The following is a 14,037-nucleotide window of genomic DNA, read 5'->3' on the forward strand; positions in this document are numbered from 1 at the left end:
CTAAACCCTCAATCGTAATATAATATGTTCATTCAACGAATTACTAGTTTAACATTCTTTTGCAATTATGCGAGTTAAAACAGAATTACTTTTAATTTTGTATTGCAGATTCATAGAATACATGCCGTTTAGCGGTAATAACTGGAAAGATAACACCATGGTTAGTTATAAAGAAATGGTCAATCAAATTAAGACCCAATGGCCGACATTTGCAGCTCTAAAGAATGCACCTAATGACACGTCAAAGGTTTGTAAAATTAATTGAAAGGTTGTAACTATTTTCTTTTTTTGATGAACAATGTTGCTGAGCTAAACACAAGACCAAATAAAACATCATTATTCATAATATATTATAATAAAACAAATATGAAACTTTTTTCTCCTTTAATTTTATCAACGGTTTAATTTGAATGTCTACGCTATAACACCATATATATTAGATTTTGCTAATACATGTAACAATATCACATCACAACTGGTTTCAAATTAATAAATTTATTTTGAATTGTTTTTTAGGCTTGGAAAGTCCCTGGCTTTAAGGGTCAAGTAGGATTTATAACATCCATGTCGGAACACTTCTGTGGCTCCTGCAACCGCATTCGACTAACGGCCGATGGAAACCTAAAGGTGAGATCTTTTTCAATAATATATTTACATTTTGTCATTATATCAGAAAATAGTACTAATGAATCCACAATTTAATTGTTATAATTCTTTTTTTTTCGAAAATAAGTTACACCATTTATTTTTACTCAGTAAGTAAACTTTTACGTTTCGTTAGCTTACAGCTATAAAAATACAATTATTTTAATAAGCAATTATTATTAGCCTGAAACACTCACAATGAGTGTTTCAGGCTAATAATTATTGCTTATTAAAATAATTGTTACCCTTTGTGCTATGCATAAAAAATCTTGTCTTAAACATTAGTTTACCAAAAAATAATAATTATAAAAATACAGTATAATATCTATAAATCGAACAATTAAAATCTAGCCTTTATGGTTTATCTTTAAGAAACAGCTGGAACCTTTTAAAGTAGATTCTTTTTATCTTTCAAATCGAACACTGTGTATTTGGCAATGTTATATTCCCAGGCTAACTTTGTACAACTGTCTCCTTCTCCAATAAGGCTTGGCACATCAGTTGCTTTTAAGTTCGGCCTAGTTGGAATGTCGAGCTTAGCGTGGTTTAGCGAATATATACATATATATAAAAATTAGTATATGTTTGGTCGTGGAACATATTTCTTTTTTCTTTGTGATGTTTCAAAATGTCAACTACGGGTTTAATTTATGAGTTTATTTTTGATAAAGTTTCCACATTGGAACATTTAAAATCCCTCTTATACCTTACCAGACTGATTTAGATTGAGCATCCTCCTTTATCAATTAATATCATCGATAAATTATTGAAGTCCATACTGATAAAAGTAGGCAATTTATGCATTTTCGGTGAAAATTACACTTTTACTTCAATGGTTTAACGTCTTGTGTTTTCCACCCACATACCCCGCCCCTGTCAACCAGTGGTTCAGATTACTGAAGGTTCAGATAACAGTGGGTTTGAATTACAGAGACTACACTGTATGTCATTTGCCAAACATGGTTATTTTAATCAAAATATCTATTTTTCCTAACCTGTTTATTATTCTCAAACTTCAGTTAGTAATATATAATTTCATAATTTCCACAAAACATTAAACCAAAATTAAATCTTTCTCATTATTTCAAAACTCTTTTTCCCCTCCTTGTTTTCCTGTCAAAATCTACACCACTGCTTTGGTTGTCACTTTATCACTTTCAAATATCAATGAAAGTACCTACCCGAAAAACGTTACAAAATTATTGATAGGTACAGTTGGACATTTAATAATAGACAAAAATTCATGGCGTTACGATTGTTTTATTAAAGGGTTTCAAGATAACTCAGTTTGAGATATTAAGATAACTCAGTTTTTAAGATAACTAAGTTTGGTCGCCCTTCTACAATGTACATATTCATAATGTTGAAAGAATTCAAAGAAAATTTCTAAGCTTCGTCAATTTTAAACTTAACATCCCTTTAGAACACATAAATTACCAGTCATTATTGTATCATTTAAATATTCCGACATTAGAAAACAGAAGAAAAATAAACGACCTAACCTTTTTATTAAAATTATTGAACTCTAAATTCGATTGTTGTGAACTCCTGCATTTAATAAATCTACACATACCTACACGAACAACTAGGCAAATATCAACATTTTACATACATACATCTCATTCCAACTATAGTTTTCAGTCTCCAATACAACGTTTACACAGTCTTGGTAACAAATACTTAAATAATATAAATGTATTTGACAATAATTTGAACTTGGCCAACTTTAAACGGAGTATGTGCGAACTATTTTTACCTAATTTGTAAACTATTGTTATACTTTCTTATTATCATTATGGTTGATTTTGTGGATTTTGGAAGATTTTATATTTTTCGTCTCACTTACTCTATCCATACCTATATTTTTAAAATTCTTATATTTTATGTAACATATTTTGTCAACTCTGATATTTTTTTATGTAACCTGTATTTTGCTAACACTGATTTTTTTATTTTTTTTAAATTTTTTATATGTCATCTGTATAACTAAAAAATAAAGATGTACATTATTATAGGTAAAAGCCCTATGGGCGTTTAAATAAATAAATAAATAAATAACTCGGAAAAACGAATGTCAGTTTTAAAAAGTACAAGTGCATATTTAATTATACAGTATTCATTTTACATAACTGTACTGCCTCAGTAACAATCTGTTGTATTTGTTCAGTGATAAATTGAAGACGTCCAGAACTGTGAAGAACAAGATTAGTGTTACCATGATAATGAAATAAATTAGTTTCAATTGATTAATAATGTTTGTAGAATATTGTACTAAGCTTGTAATTACATAATACGCTTTCTACCCCTTAGGTTTGTTTGTTTGGAAATGCAGAGGTTAGCCTCCGGGATGCACTCAGAAATAATATCAGCGAAGATGATCTGACATGCCTCATTGGTGCGGCCATCAACAGGAAGAAGAAACAACACGCAGGCAAGAACCCTCTGATTTTGGGATCTACTTTATATGTATTTCTCCCTTTACTTTTTTAAATACAATATAAATTTTATGCTCTGTTTTGTTAACCACTAATTAATTATTGAGGATGCCAATAGTTCTACTTATTATAAAAGAAATATTACTAATAATTTATTTTATCATTATTTTATCAAAATATTACTGTTTGTGGCTTCTTATTATTTTTAAATGCTTTCAGTCATTTCAGGTAACGTTGGACCACTTTAGTATTTTTTTTAAATATATTTTTATTTTCGTAAAGGTAAGTTGTAACTATTTGAGTTTTCAGGTTTTCTTACCAAATCCTTTGTAACGGAGAAAACTACAAACCCCGGACTGAGATCGATTCTTCAAGATATCGATCGATGAGAGACATCTTTATTGCTACCCGTGAGCTGCGCAGTAGATTGCGCAGAGAAGAGGAGAATCATTAATTTCTCCAGGAGTCAGATTTTGGGAGCGGAGCAGACTACTTGTGACTTGCGGAACCATCGGCGACCAGTACCACAACATGGCGGGTTGGAAGAAACTTTCACGTAAATCATCATTTAACTTTAGATAGTTTTACGGGTTATCTTTATCCTTTTAAATCTTTTTATTTCTAGAAGAAATAAATGGCGCCCTTTATATATATTTAACCTCTTAACTTTTATGATGACTTTCATTTATAAAATTCAACATGCAGATGCTCTTCGAGTCCTGCACACGGCCCTGAGAATCCTTTAGTTTAAAAAATAGAGTCTCCTTTGCTACTTCATTTATTTAATTAACCTTATATTGTACTAGCTTCCATTCTGAATAAACGATTATTTGTTAAACTCATCCTTCTTTTTTACAGTTGATTGAATATGTTTTTATTTCAGAATACACGCAATCCATATTTGATTTACATTTTTATTAGTGTTGCTTTGGGCATAACTAAATAACTAATCATGGATTTTTCCATATAAATTGTTACAATGGCGCCAACGTGGGGCGCCATTGTAACAGAACAATTGGCCATCCAAACCACGTTGGCGCCATTGTAACAATTTATATGGAAAAATCCATGATTAGTTATTTAGTTATGCCCAAAGCAACACTAATAAAAATGTAAATCAAATATGGATTGCGTGTATTCTGAAATAAAAACATATTCAATCAACTGTAAAAAAGAAGGATGAGTTTAACAAATAATCGTTTATTCAGAATGGAAGCTAGTACAATATAAGGTTAATTAAATAAATGAAGTAGCAAAGGAGACTCTATTTTTTAAACTAAAGGATTCTCAGGGCCGTGTGCAGGACTCGAAGAGCATCTGCATGTTGAATTTTATAAATGAAAGTCATCATAAAAGTTAAGAGGTTAAATATATATAAAGGGCGCCATTTATTTCTTCTAGAAATAAAAAGATTTAAAAGGATAAAGATAACCCGTAAAACTATCTAAAGTTAAATGATGATTTACGTGAAAGTTTCTTCCAACCCGCCATGTTGTGGTACTGGTCGCCGATGGTTCCGCAAGTCACAAGTAGTCTGCTCCGCTCCCAAAATCTGACTCCTGGAGAAATTAATGATTCTCCTCTTCTCTGCGCAATCTACTGCGCAGCTCACGGGTAGCAATAAAGATGTCTCTCATCGATCGATATCTTGAAGAATCGATCTCAGTCCGGGGTTTGTAGTTTTCTCCGTTACACCTTTAATTTATTTTGGTCGCAAAATATTTAAAAATACAGTCCCTTAAATTTATGGGTGGTCCAATGTTAAATTAACATTTGGGTAACTTTGGACATTCTTATTTTTTATTACTAAAATCCTTGATTATGTATAAACTAAATATTTTTTGATGGCAACATTGGAATGTAATTTTTTTTATAGAAAAGCCTATTCTGATTGAAAATATCATAAAAGGAATGACTTATATTGTTATATTCCCAGGCTAACTTCGTACAACTGTCTCCGTCTCCAATAAGGCTTGGTACATCAGTTGCATTTAAGCTCAGCCTAGTTAGAATGTCGAGCTTAGCGGAGTTTAGCGCATATTGTATCCTTATACAGGCTATAAAAAAGGCATAATAGCAATAGGAAAAAAAGGTGTTTACCTGGGTCTTGACAAGACCCATCTTATTGTGAGACACGTGTCGCCACCCGTCAAATCATTCTACTGCCGAGCTGTTGAACTCATGAACGAGTCGTAGAAACAACCCATTTTTATGTCAACTATGAAGGGATCAATGACGCTAGTTTCTCGAAGCACTTCCATTTAAATACCAGTAGAACAAGGACAGCAAATAAAAATCATGTTTATGTCATCATGATCAGAGATGTGCAAAATGGGTACCCAAAACCATTTGAAATGCAAAATGGAAATTGGTCAAAACTTTTCCATTTGAAAATGCAAAATGGTTTTTAGAAAAGCATTTCAAATGCAAAATGCAAAATACCTATTTTCAAAATGCATTGAAAATGCAAAATGGTTTCTCAGGTGAAACAATTAAAATAATTATAGAATTTTTAAACAATTTCGTCATTTAATAGTGGACATCAATGTAGAACAAACATATTACATGATGGTAAATCCAAAATCTCCACGACTACAGATTATGAAACCACAAAAAATTTGCGCGGGACTAATGTTGCCAACGTAAAAACATAGAAACTGCTATCTAACATTTAATATTACAGCGTCATGGCCCCATGTTCAGTATTTGAATCAGTATTTTTTGTAATGGTATCACTCAATTGCCAGGGCTCCTACCAGGGAGCAACTCGACAAATGTAAATTATCTCTCATAGTGAGGTTGAGGACCGACTGATATTTTGGGCTTATGAAAAAAAGATGAGTGGAGATAGTAGGAAGAATGTTGCAAAAAAGCATTTAAAATGGAAAATGCATTGAGAAAAGCATTTAAAATGCAAAATGGAAAATGGTTTTTAGAAAAGCATTTAAAATGCAAAATGGAAAATACCCATTTTGCATTTCCATTTGAAATGGATTTATTTGAAATAAAGCACATCTCTGATCATGATCAATTAATTTCCATAAAATTACGGTGACTATTTAATACTGTCTCACAAGAAGATACGCAGAGTACGTGTCCAAAGTTACACTGAATTAGATTTCATCATATCCTAATCACGATAATGCATTATTTGAGACAATAGGGTGATATTTTAGCTTGTAAGCTAAAAGTGAGGTATAAAATACTAGCTTTGAAGACAACTTACCTTTTTGGCGTACAGTGATAACACGAAATGGTGAATTGAAAACAACCTCCGAATCCAAAGCACCGCCAAGGCCATTGTTATGATTTTTTTAAAGTAGTTTAATAGTTCAATACGGTTTGTTATATTCGTCATTGAAAAGAGAAATATTTGTTGTGTTATCTACATAATCATAACGTTGCATATTACCTAGCCAGCAGGAAAAAATAAAACACACCTACTTAGGTTTTGTCCAATGTTACCTGAAATGACTGTAATGCTTTCTAAAGGCCTATCCGCACACAACAGTGCCGGCACGTGACCGACAGTTCCGTACCGTACAGTACCGTGACGTGCTATTCGTACATGTCAGTACCGACACGGCACGACACGGCGACGCGCAGTGACTGGCGCAGTTATTAGTAGGTACTCTACGCAGCTTCAAGATCATAATTAGCAGCGATTGCTTTAATATTAGATGAAGACGAAGAAATTAATGTGAGAAGAAGGCATTGGGTTCATAATGCGTGGAGGAAAAGAGAAGAAGAAGGAGAGTTCGCCACCCTATATAAACATCTGATAGATGATGAATCAAAGTTTTTCGAGTATTTCAATATTGTTCCACATGTTTGATTTAAAATTAAGGTCCATGTATTTTCTATGTGAAAGGTCATAAATTAAAGAATGTACACGGACCAATTCAATCAACTGTTCGTCGTCCATCTTGAAATACTGCGACCGTGTCAGTGAAAATATTGTCCGCTAGAAATTCACGTCCCGTCACGGCGAGCGTCGGCGCAGCACTGACATCACTGAACGTCACTGTCACTGACGAGTACGAATAGTGCCGTACAAAATGTATGCCACAATATCATTTTTCACTGACACTGATGGATACGTCACGTGTCGGCACGTGTCGGCACTGTGCCGGCACTGTTGTGTGCGGATAGGCCTTTATTCGTATTATTTTTTTATTTAAATTTAATATTAGAAAAAAAAATTCTCTCTGGAAATTTAGATATTTTTATTAATACGGTACTCTCTCAGAAATCTGCCGCTCAGTCAATCGACAATTACTATATTCTTCCGTTATTTTTACTAGTTGAAAACACAAAATCAAACTCTGTAATTCACAACGTATTTCTATATATGAGTTGTATAGTTCCTATGTACGATTAGTCCACTTGGATGATATGTACACCGACGGATTGCTATCTACCTTGCTCTCATTGAATATTTTACCAGTCACCAGAGTTACGTGTAATCTAGCACCTGTCGCATGTGTTCCTGTTCGTTTCGTTCTACCATATTTTTTGTTTTAATAAGTTTACAAAATGGAGTCTTTTCGCAATTGTAAACATGACACCTTAAGACGAAGCAATTCGTAGTAATGCAAAATCATCTGTTTTTGGTTTGTAAATTTTATCGCTTTAATAATTTAGATGCCTTAATTAAATACTGCAAGTAGACTATATAATCGAGCATTTATAAGCTTTTTATAAAAAATTTAAAACAAATTATTACAAGTAATAATTAATTATTAGCCTGAAATTAATTATTTCTTATAATAATTTGTTATTCTTTGTGCTATCCATAAAAATTTTGTCAGATTAAAAATTAAACATCAGATAAAAAAAAAAATTAAGTTTTACATAATATCGGTACATAGTGGTGTTTTTGTTTTTATGAAATATTTGTAGTATATTTTGTTGGTAAGCGGAATAATGAGAGAGTACTGTATTATTTTCTTTAAGTACAAATTAATTAAAGCTTAATTCAACTTGTAGTGTTTTAAAATAAATAAGAATATCAGTAAGCGATAGAGATTATTGTAATTTATGTTGAGGTATATATTTTTAGGCATGCTGAATCTATCGCAAATGGAGAATAGACCAATGATACTAATTGGTGGATAGCACCATCTAATGTACGTACCCTGGTTTATCCTCAGCATCCCCACGTTATCATCTTCACATTTTCTATAATTCGGATTGGTTACTCCCATTTCCACCACCTTCTAAAACCACACCTATCATATCATCACCTTATAACCAGTGGAGGCTCGGTACTTTTGGGTGTACTAGAGTGCTAATATTACAAAAATGGCATTATTGATGTTGTTGTAGCCGAAAACGTCTTCTTTTTTTTTTCGAAAATTCGGTTTTTTGTAGGATTTTGTAAGATTTTCAGGAATATTCAGGATAAACTGAAAATTCCTGAAAATCTGCATACAAAAATTCGAATTACAAAAGAAAAGAAATTTTTTTTTTCGACAAAACAACATCAATAATGCACTTAGCACTCTATCATTATCAATTCTTACCAATAATACCACTGAATTAATGTAATACTATCCCTACAACTATCATTGCTTCACCCACCATTATCACAACACAATTAATCATTGCAATTCAGATTCTTTGGGTTATGGTGTAAGCTATCACCGTTCAACACCAGATTGGTTGTAATTGTCAATCCATTATCCTTGTATTGATATAATCCTGCCACAACACCTATCATTTCATCACCCACTATCGCCATATTACCTATCTTTTGCGATCGCCAGATCGATGTAATATTATCACCATGGCTGTCACTTCATTTTGGCACAATCACAGAATATATTTAAGTTTGTGTGGAGGTTTCTAATTTAAGTGAATATAACCAATACCCACTAACAAATAACGAAGTACCCGTACCTTTTGTTAAAATTATATCATTAATTTATTTTCCATTTGAAAGAAAGCATTTTTGTCATATTTTATTATATACTAGCCCAGACCGTGAAAATTCACAGAATTTTGTTCTTTTTCTGTTTCATTTAAAATATGAATAGTTTCCTCGTTATGTTATTTCTAACAACTACTGTCACTGTTCAATAATAACAACAAATTATGGATCCGATGGGTAGCGTGGGACATACCGTGTATTAAAAACCAACCCTTACGAATCGGTATCTGCATGCAGAATACATTAGTGACCCAAGCGACTAGAATATGCGAACAACCGAAATTCGGATCGCAGCTAGCGATAATATGTAATAATAGTGAAACATTGATATGATATTATTTTGTCTTTTTAGGCCTGAGGAGTTAATCGAGACATTCTTAACTCTTTGCACGCGGCCGTATCAACTGTTGTTACGGCAAAAAGTCTATACTCACACGCGGCTGTATCAACAGTTGATACGGAAACTTTAACGGCCGATATTCCAGCGCTCTTTCGTCATAAATGTATTTTTTGCTCACTTTAGTCCTTTAGTTTACATTTTTGTCAATGGATGGCGTTGGTACTAGTATGTCATTCACCACTTTTCATAACTAAAAATGATAAGTGATCATGGTGTCCCACTTGTGCCTATCAACGCAGTGGCCTAAGTACACACACGCCGAGTGAATGCATTTGTTTTTCAAATATCTGAATAACACTGTTAATGCAGTATGCGCGTAGCATTAAAGGTAAAGATTATTATTTGTGCATAGCTGTGTGCGGTTAATAATTTACATTTTGCATCATTTTCTCAGATAAACTTATTATTAAAGTTGTGGTGTTAACTAACCACATGCCGCTAGTCCCCATGGGCGAACCGCTCTGGTACTATGCTGTTCTCATTCTATGGTGGATCTGCACTCATTGGAAAAATACATTAGGTGTCATTCGCCATTCCTTCACTGCGTAAAGCCAACAACGAACATAAAATTTTAATTAGGCCCTGTTTATGATAATATTAAAATATTGTTTCATTTATTGAATTTATGTACTTTCTTTTTCAGAATCCAATGATCACATCATGTCCAACGTGTCATCAGCTCAGGAACAAAACAAAATCCACAGATATCACATTGCATCACCAAAAGGAACAAACCACTTGCTAAATTCTTCAGGATCTATCTATTACAAAAACACCCGTTCATACTGTACGAAAAATGATGGGAAGCTCAGCCACGTAGATGATGGCGGAAAAGCAACCATGGTGGACGTGGGAGACAAGGTTCCAAGCAAGAGAGTTGCGAGAGCTAAAGGTTGCGTTAGAGTTGGAGCTAGAATCATCAAACTGATCACGGATAATAACCTTAAGAAAGGAGATGTTTTGACCGTAGCACAAATTGCTGGGATCATGGCTGCTAAACGCACTTCAGAAATAATCCCACTTTGTCATAATATCCCACTGTCCAGTGTAAAGGTCAGAATCGGCATGAATGAGACGTCCATTCTCATCTCCGGAGAGGCACATTGCATCGGAACTACTGGAGTAGAAATGGAAGCCCTGACTGCGGTTAGCGTGGCATCACTCACAATTTACGACATGTGCAAGTCCGTGTCACATAATATCTGCATTGAGCATATCATGCTCGTGGAGAAGGACGGAGGGAAGTCTCATTACGTCAAGTATAACACGGAACCCATTCTAACAACTGAGGCTTTTGTTCCCACATATGTTTAACTTTTATATGATGAATAGCCGGCAATGCTTCGCTATTGATTCACTTGATCGTGCCATGTCTTCCTCATCCCCCACTTCTTCTACCATTCAAACCACTCTCAAAACACTCCTGGCACTAATAAGAACAAACTTTGAAATTTTCAGCAAAATCGGTTGAGTAGTTTTTGAGTCTAGAGGTCGTATGAACATAGCCTTTTATTTATATAGATTTGAATTACTGTGTTTTTTGTACAAGCAATTTAAACAAAGCATGTTATTATTTCAGTATAAGGTTAAGGTCTAAGCTCAACTACATAGTTGGCATTGTATATTATAATGAAATAGTTTAAAAGGTATTTTTCATTGATTTGGTGACTAACCCTAACAGCCAGTTTTCAGTATATTCGGGAATGTTATAAGTCAGATTGGATTGTCAGGATTCCTACCCAATTTGACAAAAGTAAACATCACTTGCCAAGCTTAAAAAGCAACTAAAATACTATTCCTAAGTAAGATTCAGAATTTAAAAGGAAGTTAGCTACAAATAGAAATAATGCTAGCAAATATTTTCCAAACTGATTTTACTTCTCTAGTTACAAATGATTGGATTACTCGAGTTTATAAAAGTTTCATGTTGTTACATTAGCCGTAAACGCTTAGTATTATGAACGAATAGTCCATGCTTCCCAGCACAGCGTATCTATTTAAAAAAAAAATTGACTGTCAAAGAGTACTGTTTATGGCCACTTTTCTACATATATACATATATGTATACATACAGGGTGAAATTTGAAATTTTTATGCAGAAATTTTAATTTGTGTCTGTGTGTCATAATCCGGCTTCGTTATGTTTAAATCAACAGAAATGATTAAACTAAAAGTAAATTAGCAAAATATTCTTTCAGAAAACCATTTGGGTGGTTCCAAATAACAATGTCAGATGAGCAAATTTGTAGTTTTGTTTCTGCATTTTTACCACTGTTGATATCAATAAATTAGTGTTGTTTGATATTTTGCATTAATCCTATTTATCTAATTGGACAAATATATTATCAAAAACAGTAAATATGCAGAAACGAAACATTAAACAGCTCTACTGAAAACTACAAATTTACACACCTGATACTGTTCTTTGGGACCCGTCGATTTGATGATAATATTTGATTATTCAAAATGTAAAACAAAAAAATCTTACATCCCTCACAGTATTTCCTAGATAAAACATTAATTTTGATAGATATTTTAAATCTGTTTAACTAGAAAAAAAAATAAACTTATAAAAGTTATTTAGGATTATGACAGGAAATTTCTTGAATAGGATGTAATGAAGTTGTATAGTTTAAAAATATTATCAAAATTGAATAGTTTTTTTACTCGTCGTGAAAAATTTGTGCAATAATTATCCTTAATTAGATTTTTCTAACATATATATTAATTATACAAAAGTAGTTTAAGATTGAAGTGAAGACTGATAAGTTGATTTTATGAAATAATTAATTTGCTCCATGACTGTTATGTTTTCGAATAAAAATAGCATTCCTTTATTATTTATATATTATATTTAGATGAGACATAATGCGAAAAAATAGGTTCCACTTTTTTACCTGCAACTATTATATCCAAAGCTCTTACTAAAACTATTGAATCCAGTCTAGGCACATACACGTTTCAACAAGATTTATTTATTACAAAGTGTAATAAATAAATAAGATATTACTACGCAATAGCGCCTCAATTGTATCACTCATATATTAAATTTGATGTCAAGTGATTCAACACAAATTATCTTACGTATAAAACGCATGTTGTGACATTTTATTATACATAGAGTTGTGAAAGTTTGGGGAATGTGCAGATGTATATATATTTTTTAATTAGCCAAGATTTGCTTATTCAAAAAAAAAAAACTTTTTATTTTTTTATTAATACATATTAGACTATAAACTAAATTCTTTATTTTTATATGCATTTATAAAAACATATATATTATATAATATATTGATGAATTTTAGTAATTATATTTTTGAAATTAATTTTTTTCTTTCATTAACTGAAATAATTGTATATTCCACTCTGAAAACCTCCCATTGCCAATTTAACCTTTTAAATATTTGCCACGTTGTTGGGAGAGTATAATTCCGCTAGAGCTGTACGGATGGGCGGGGCAATTTAAAAATCCTCGCACACCACAATCTTCATCCATAAAGCTAGCGACAAGTCACGGAAGGAATGCTCATATGACCACCTCGGCTCCTTTCTTGCCCCCGTGTTCCGGACAGTTAGGACCATAGATAATAGTAATAATGACAGCACTAGTAATTGTGTGTACGGTTTCATATTAACAATGGTTTATGGCCCAACTCCCCTATTTTATTATCTATGATCAGGACTCTTGTGCAGTATTCACAAAAATGACTTGCTGCTAATTGGACAAAGCATTTTAACAAGCTAATTGGACAAAGTATTGGAGCGGGCACAAAACCGTGGTTTGACCATCGCTGTGCTGAAGCTGTCAGACTCAAAAATACGGCTTTTAATGCACTCCGGAAGATTAGCTCCATGAATAACCTTTCGGAATACCGAAAACGGGCAAGGGATTGTAAGAGAGTTCTAAATAGAGCTAAGAGCGATCACGACCAGAGAATTGCGAAAAAGCTGGCTGACTGCCCCACTGGTAGCCGTGCTCTCTGGGGCTCTATTCCTGAATCGAGGGCGCTCGTAATCGCCGTCGAAAGTACGTACGTTGGTCGTCGTTGCTATTCCCGAAATTGGTCGAAGGTACATACTTTGACGCCAAACGTCAAAAGTCATTCCACACAACATCTACTGGGTACAACCAGTAGAAACAGGGCAGCGAGTGGTAGGTTGTTGGCGTTTCTATGGAATTGGCTGTCAAAATCTAGTCTAGCTGTCAATTTTTGTTTTACCGCGCGGATTCCGCAAATGTAAAAGTGGGTGAAAATTTTCCACTTACTAAGTCTTTATCGGAGCTTACAAGCTTAATTAAGAGTTGCTTTTGGAAATTTGTAATATGTCCCGCAGCCATTTCTGTTTTGAATAACGAATAACTGTTGTCTGTTTGACAGTCACACCATAGAAATCCCAAAAACATCAGGAACATAGACAATATTCACAGGGGTGCCAATATAATCATCTCTTCTACCAACTTCGACCGTTCGACGCTCAAGAATACGTAAAATTGAAACATTCGAAAAAGTTAGTCGCGGCGACTAGTAGTTTTTCACTCGAAGACGGTATACGAAAACGATTGATCGTTTAACTCCAGAATCGCAGGCCTGGTCACTCGCTAGCTCGATCGGAAGAAATTTCTG

General features: G+C 33.3%; 1 protein-coding gene across 1 annotated transcript in view; it reads left to right on the forward strand.

The window, feature by feature from the left end:
• The window catches only part of Mocs1 (Molybdenum cofactor synthesis 1), a 44,928-nt gene extending 31,528 nt beyond the window's left edge, over window positions 1-13,400 (forward strand). The window contains exons 7-10 of the mRNA XM_089637333.1: window positions 109-247; window positions 517-627; window positions 2,956-3,076; window positions 10,056-13,400. Of these exons, the coding sequence (XP_089493459.1) occupies window positions 109-247; window positions 517-627; window positions 2,956-3,076; window positions 10,056-10,726 (1,042 nt within the window). The 3' untranslated portion in view covers window positions 10,727-13,400. The remainder of the gene's footprint in view (window positions 1-108; window positions 248-516; window positions 628-2,955; window positions 3,077-10,055) is intronic.
• Window positions 13,401-14,037: the final 637 nt, after the last annotated feature.

Source organism: Hesperophylax consimilis, chromosome 11 (assembly GCF_061612785.1).
Source record: "Hesperophylax consimilis isolate HC1 chromosome 11, BYU_Hcon_1.0, whole genome shotgun sequence".
In the NCBI taxonomy this organism is placed as follows: Eukaryota; Metazoa; Arthropoda; class Insecta; order Trichoptera; family Limnephilidae; genus Hesperophylax; species Hesperophylax consimilis.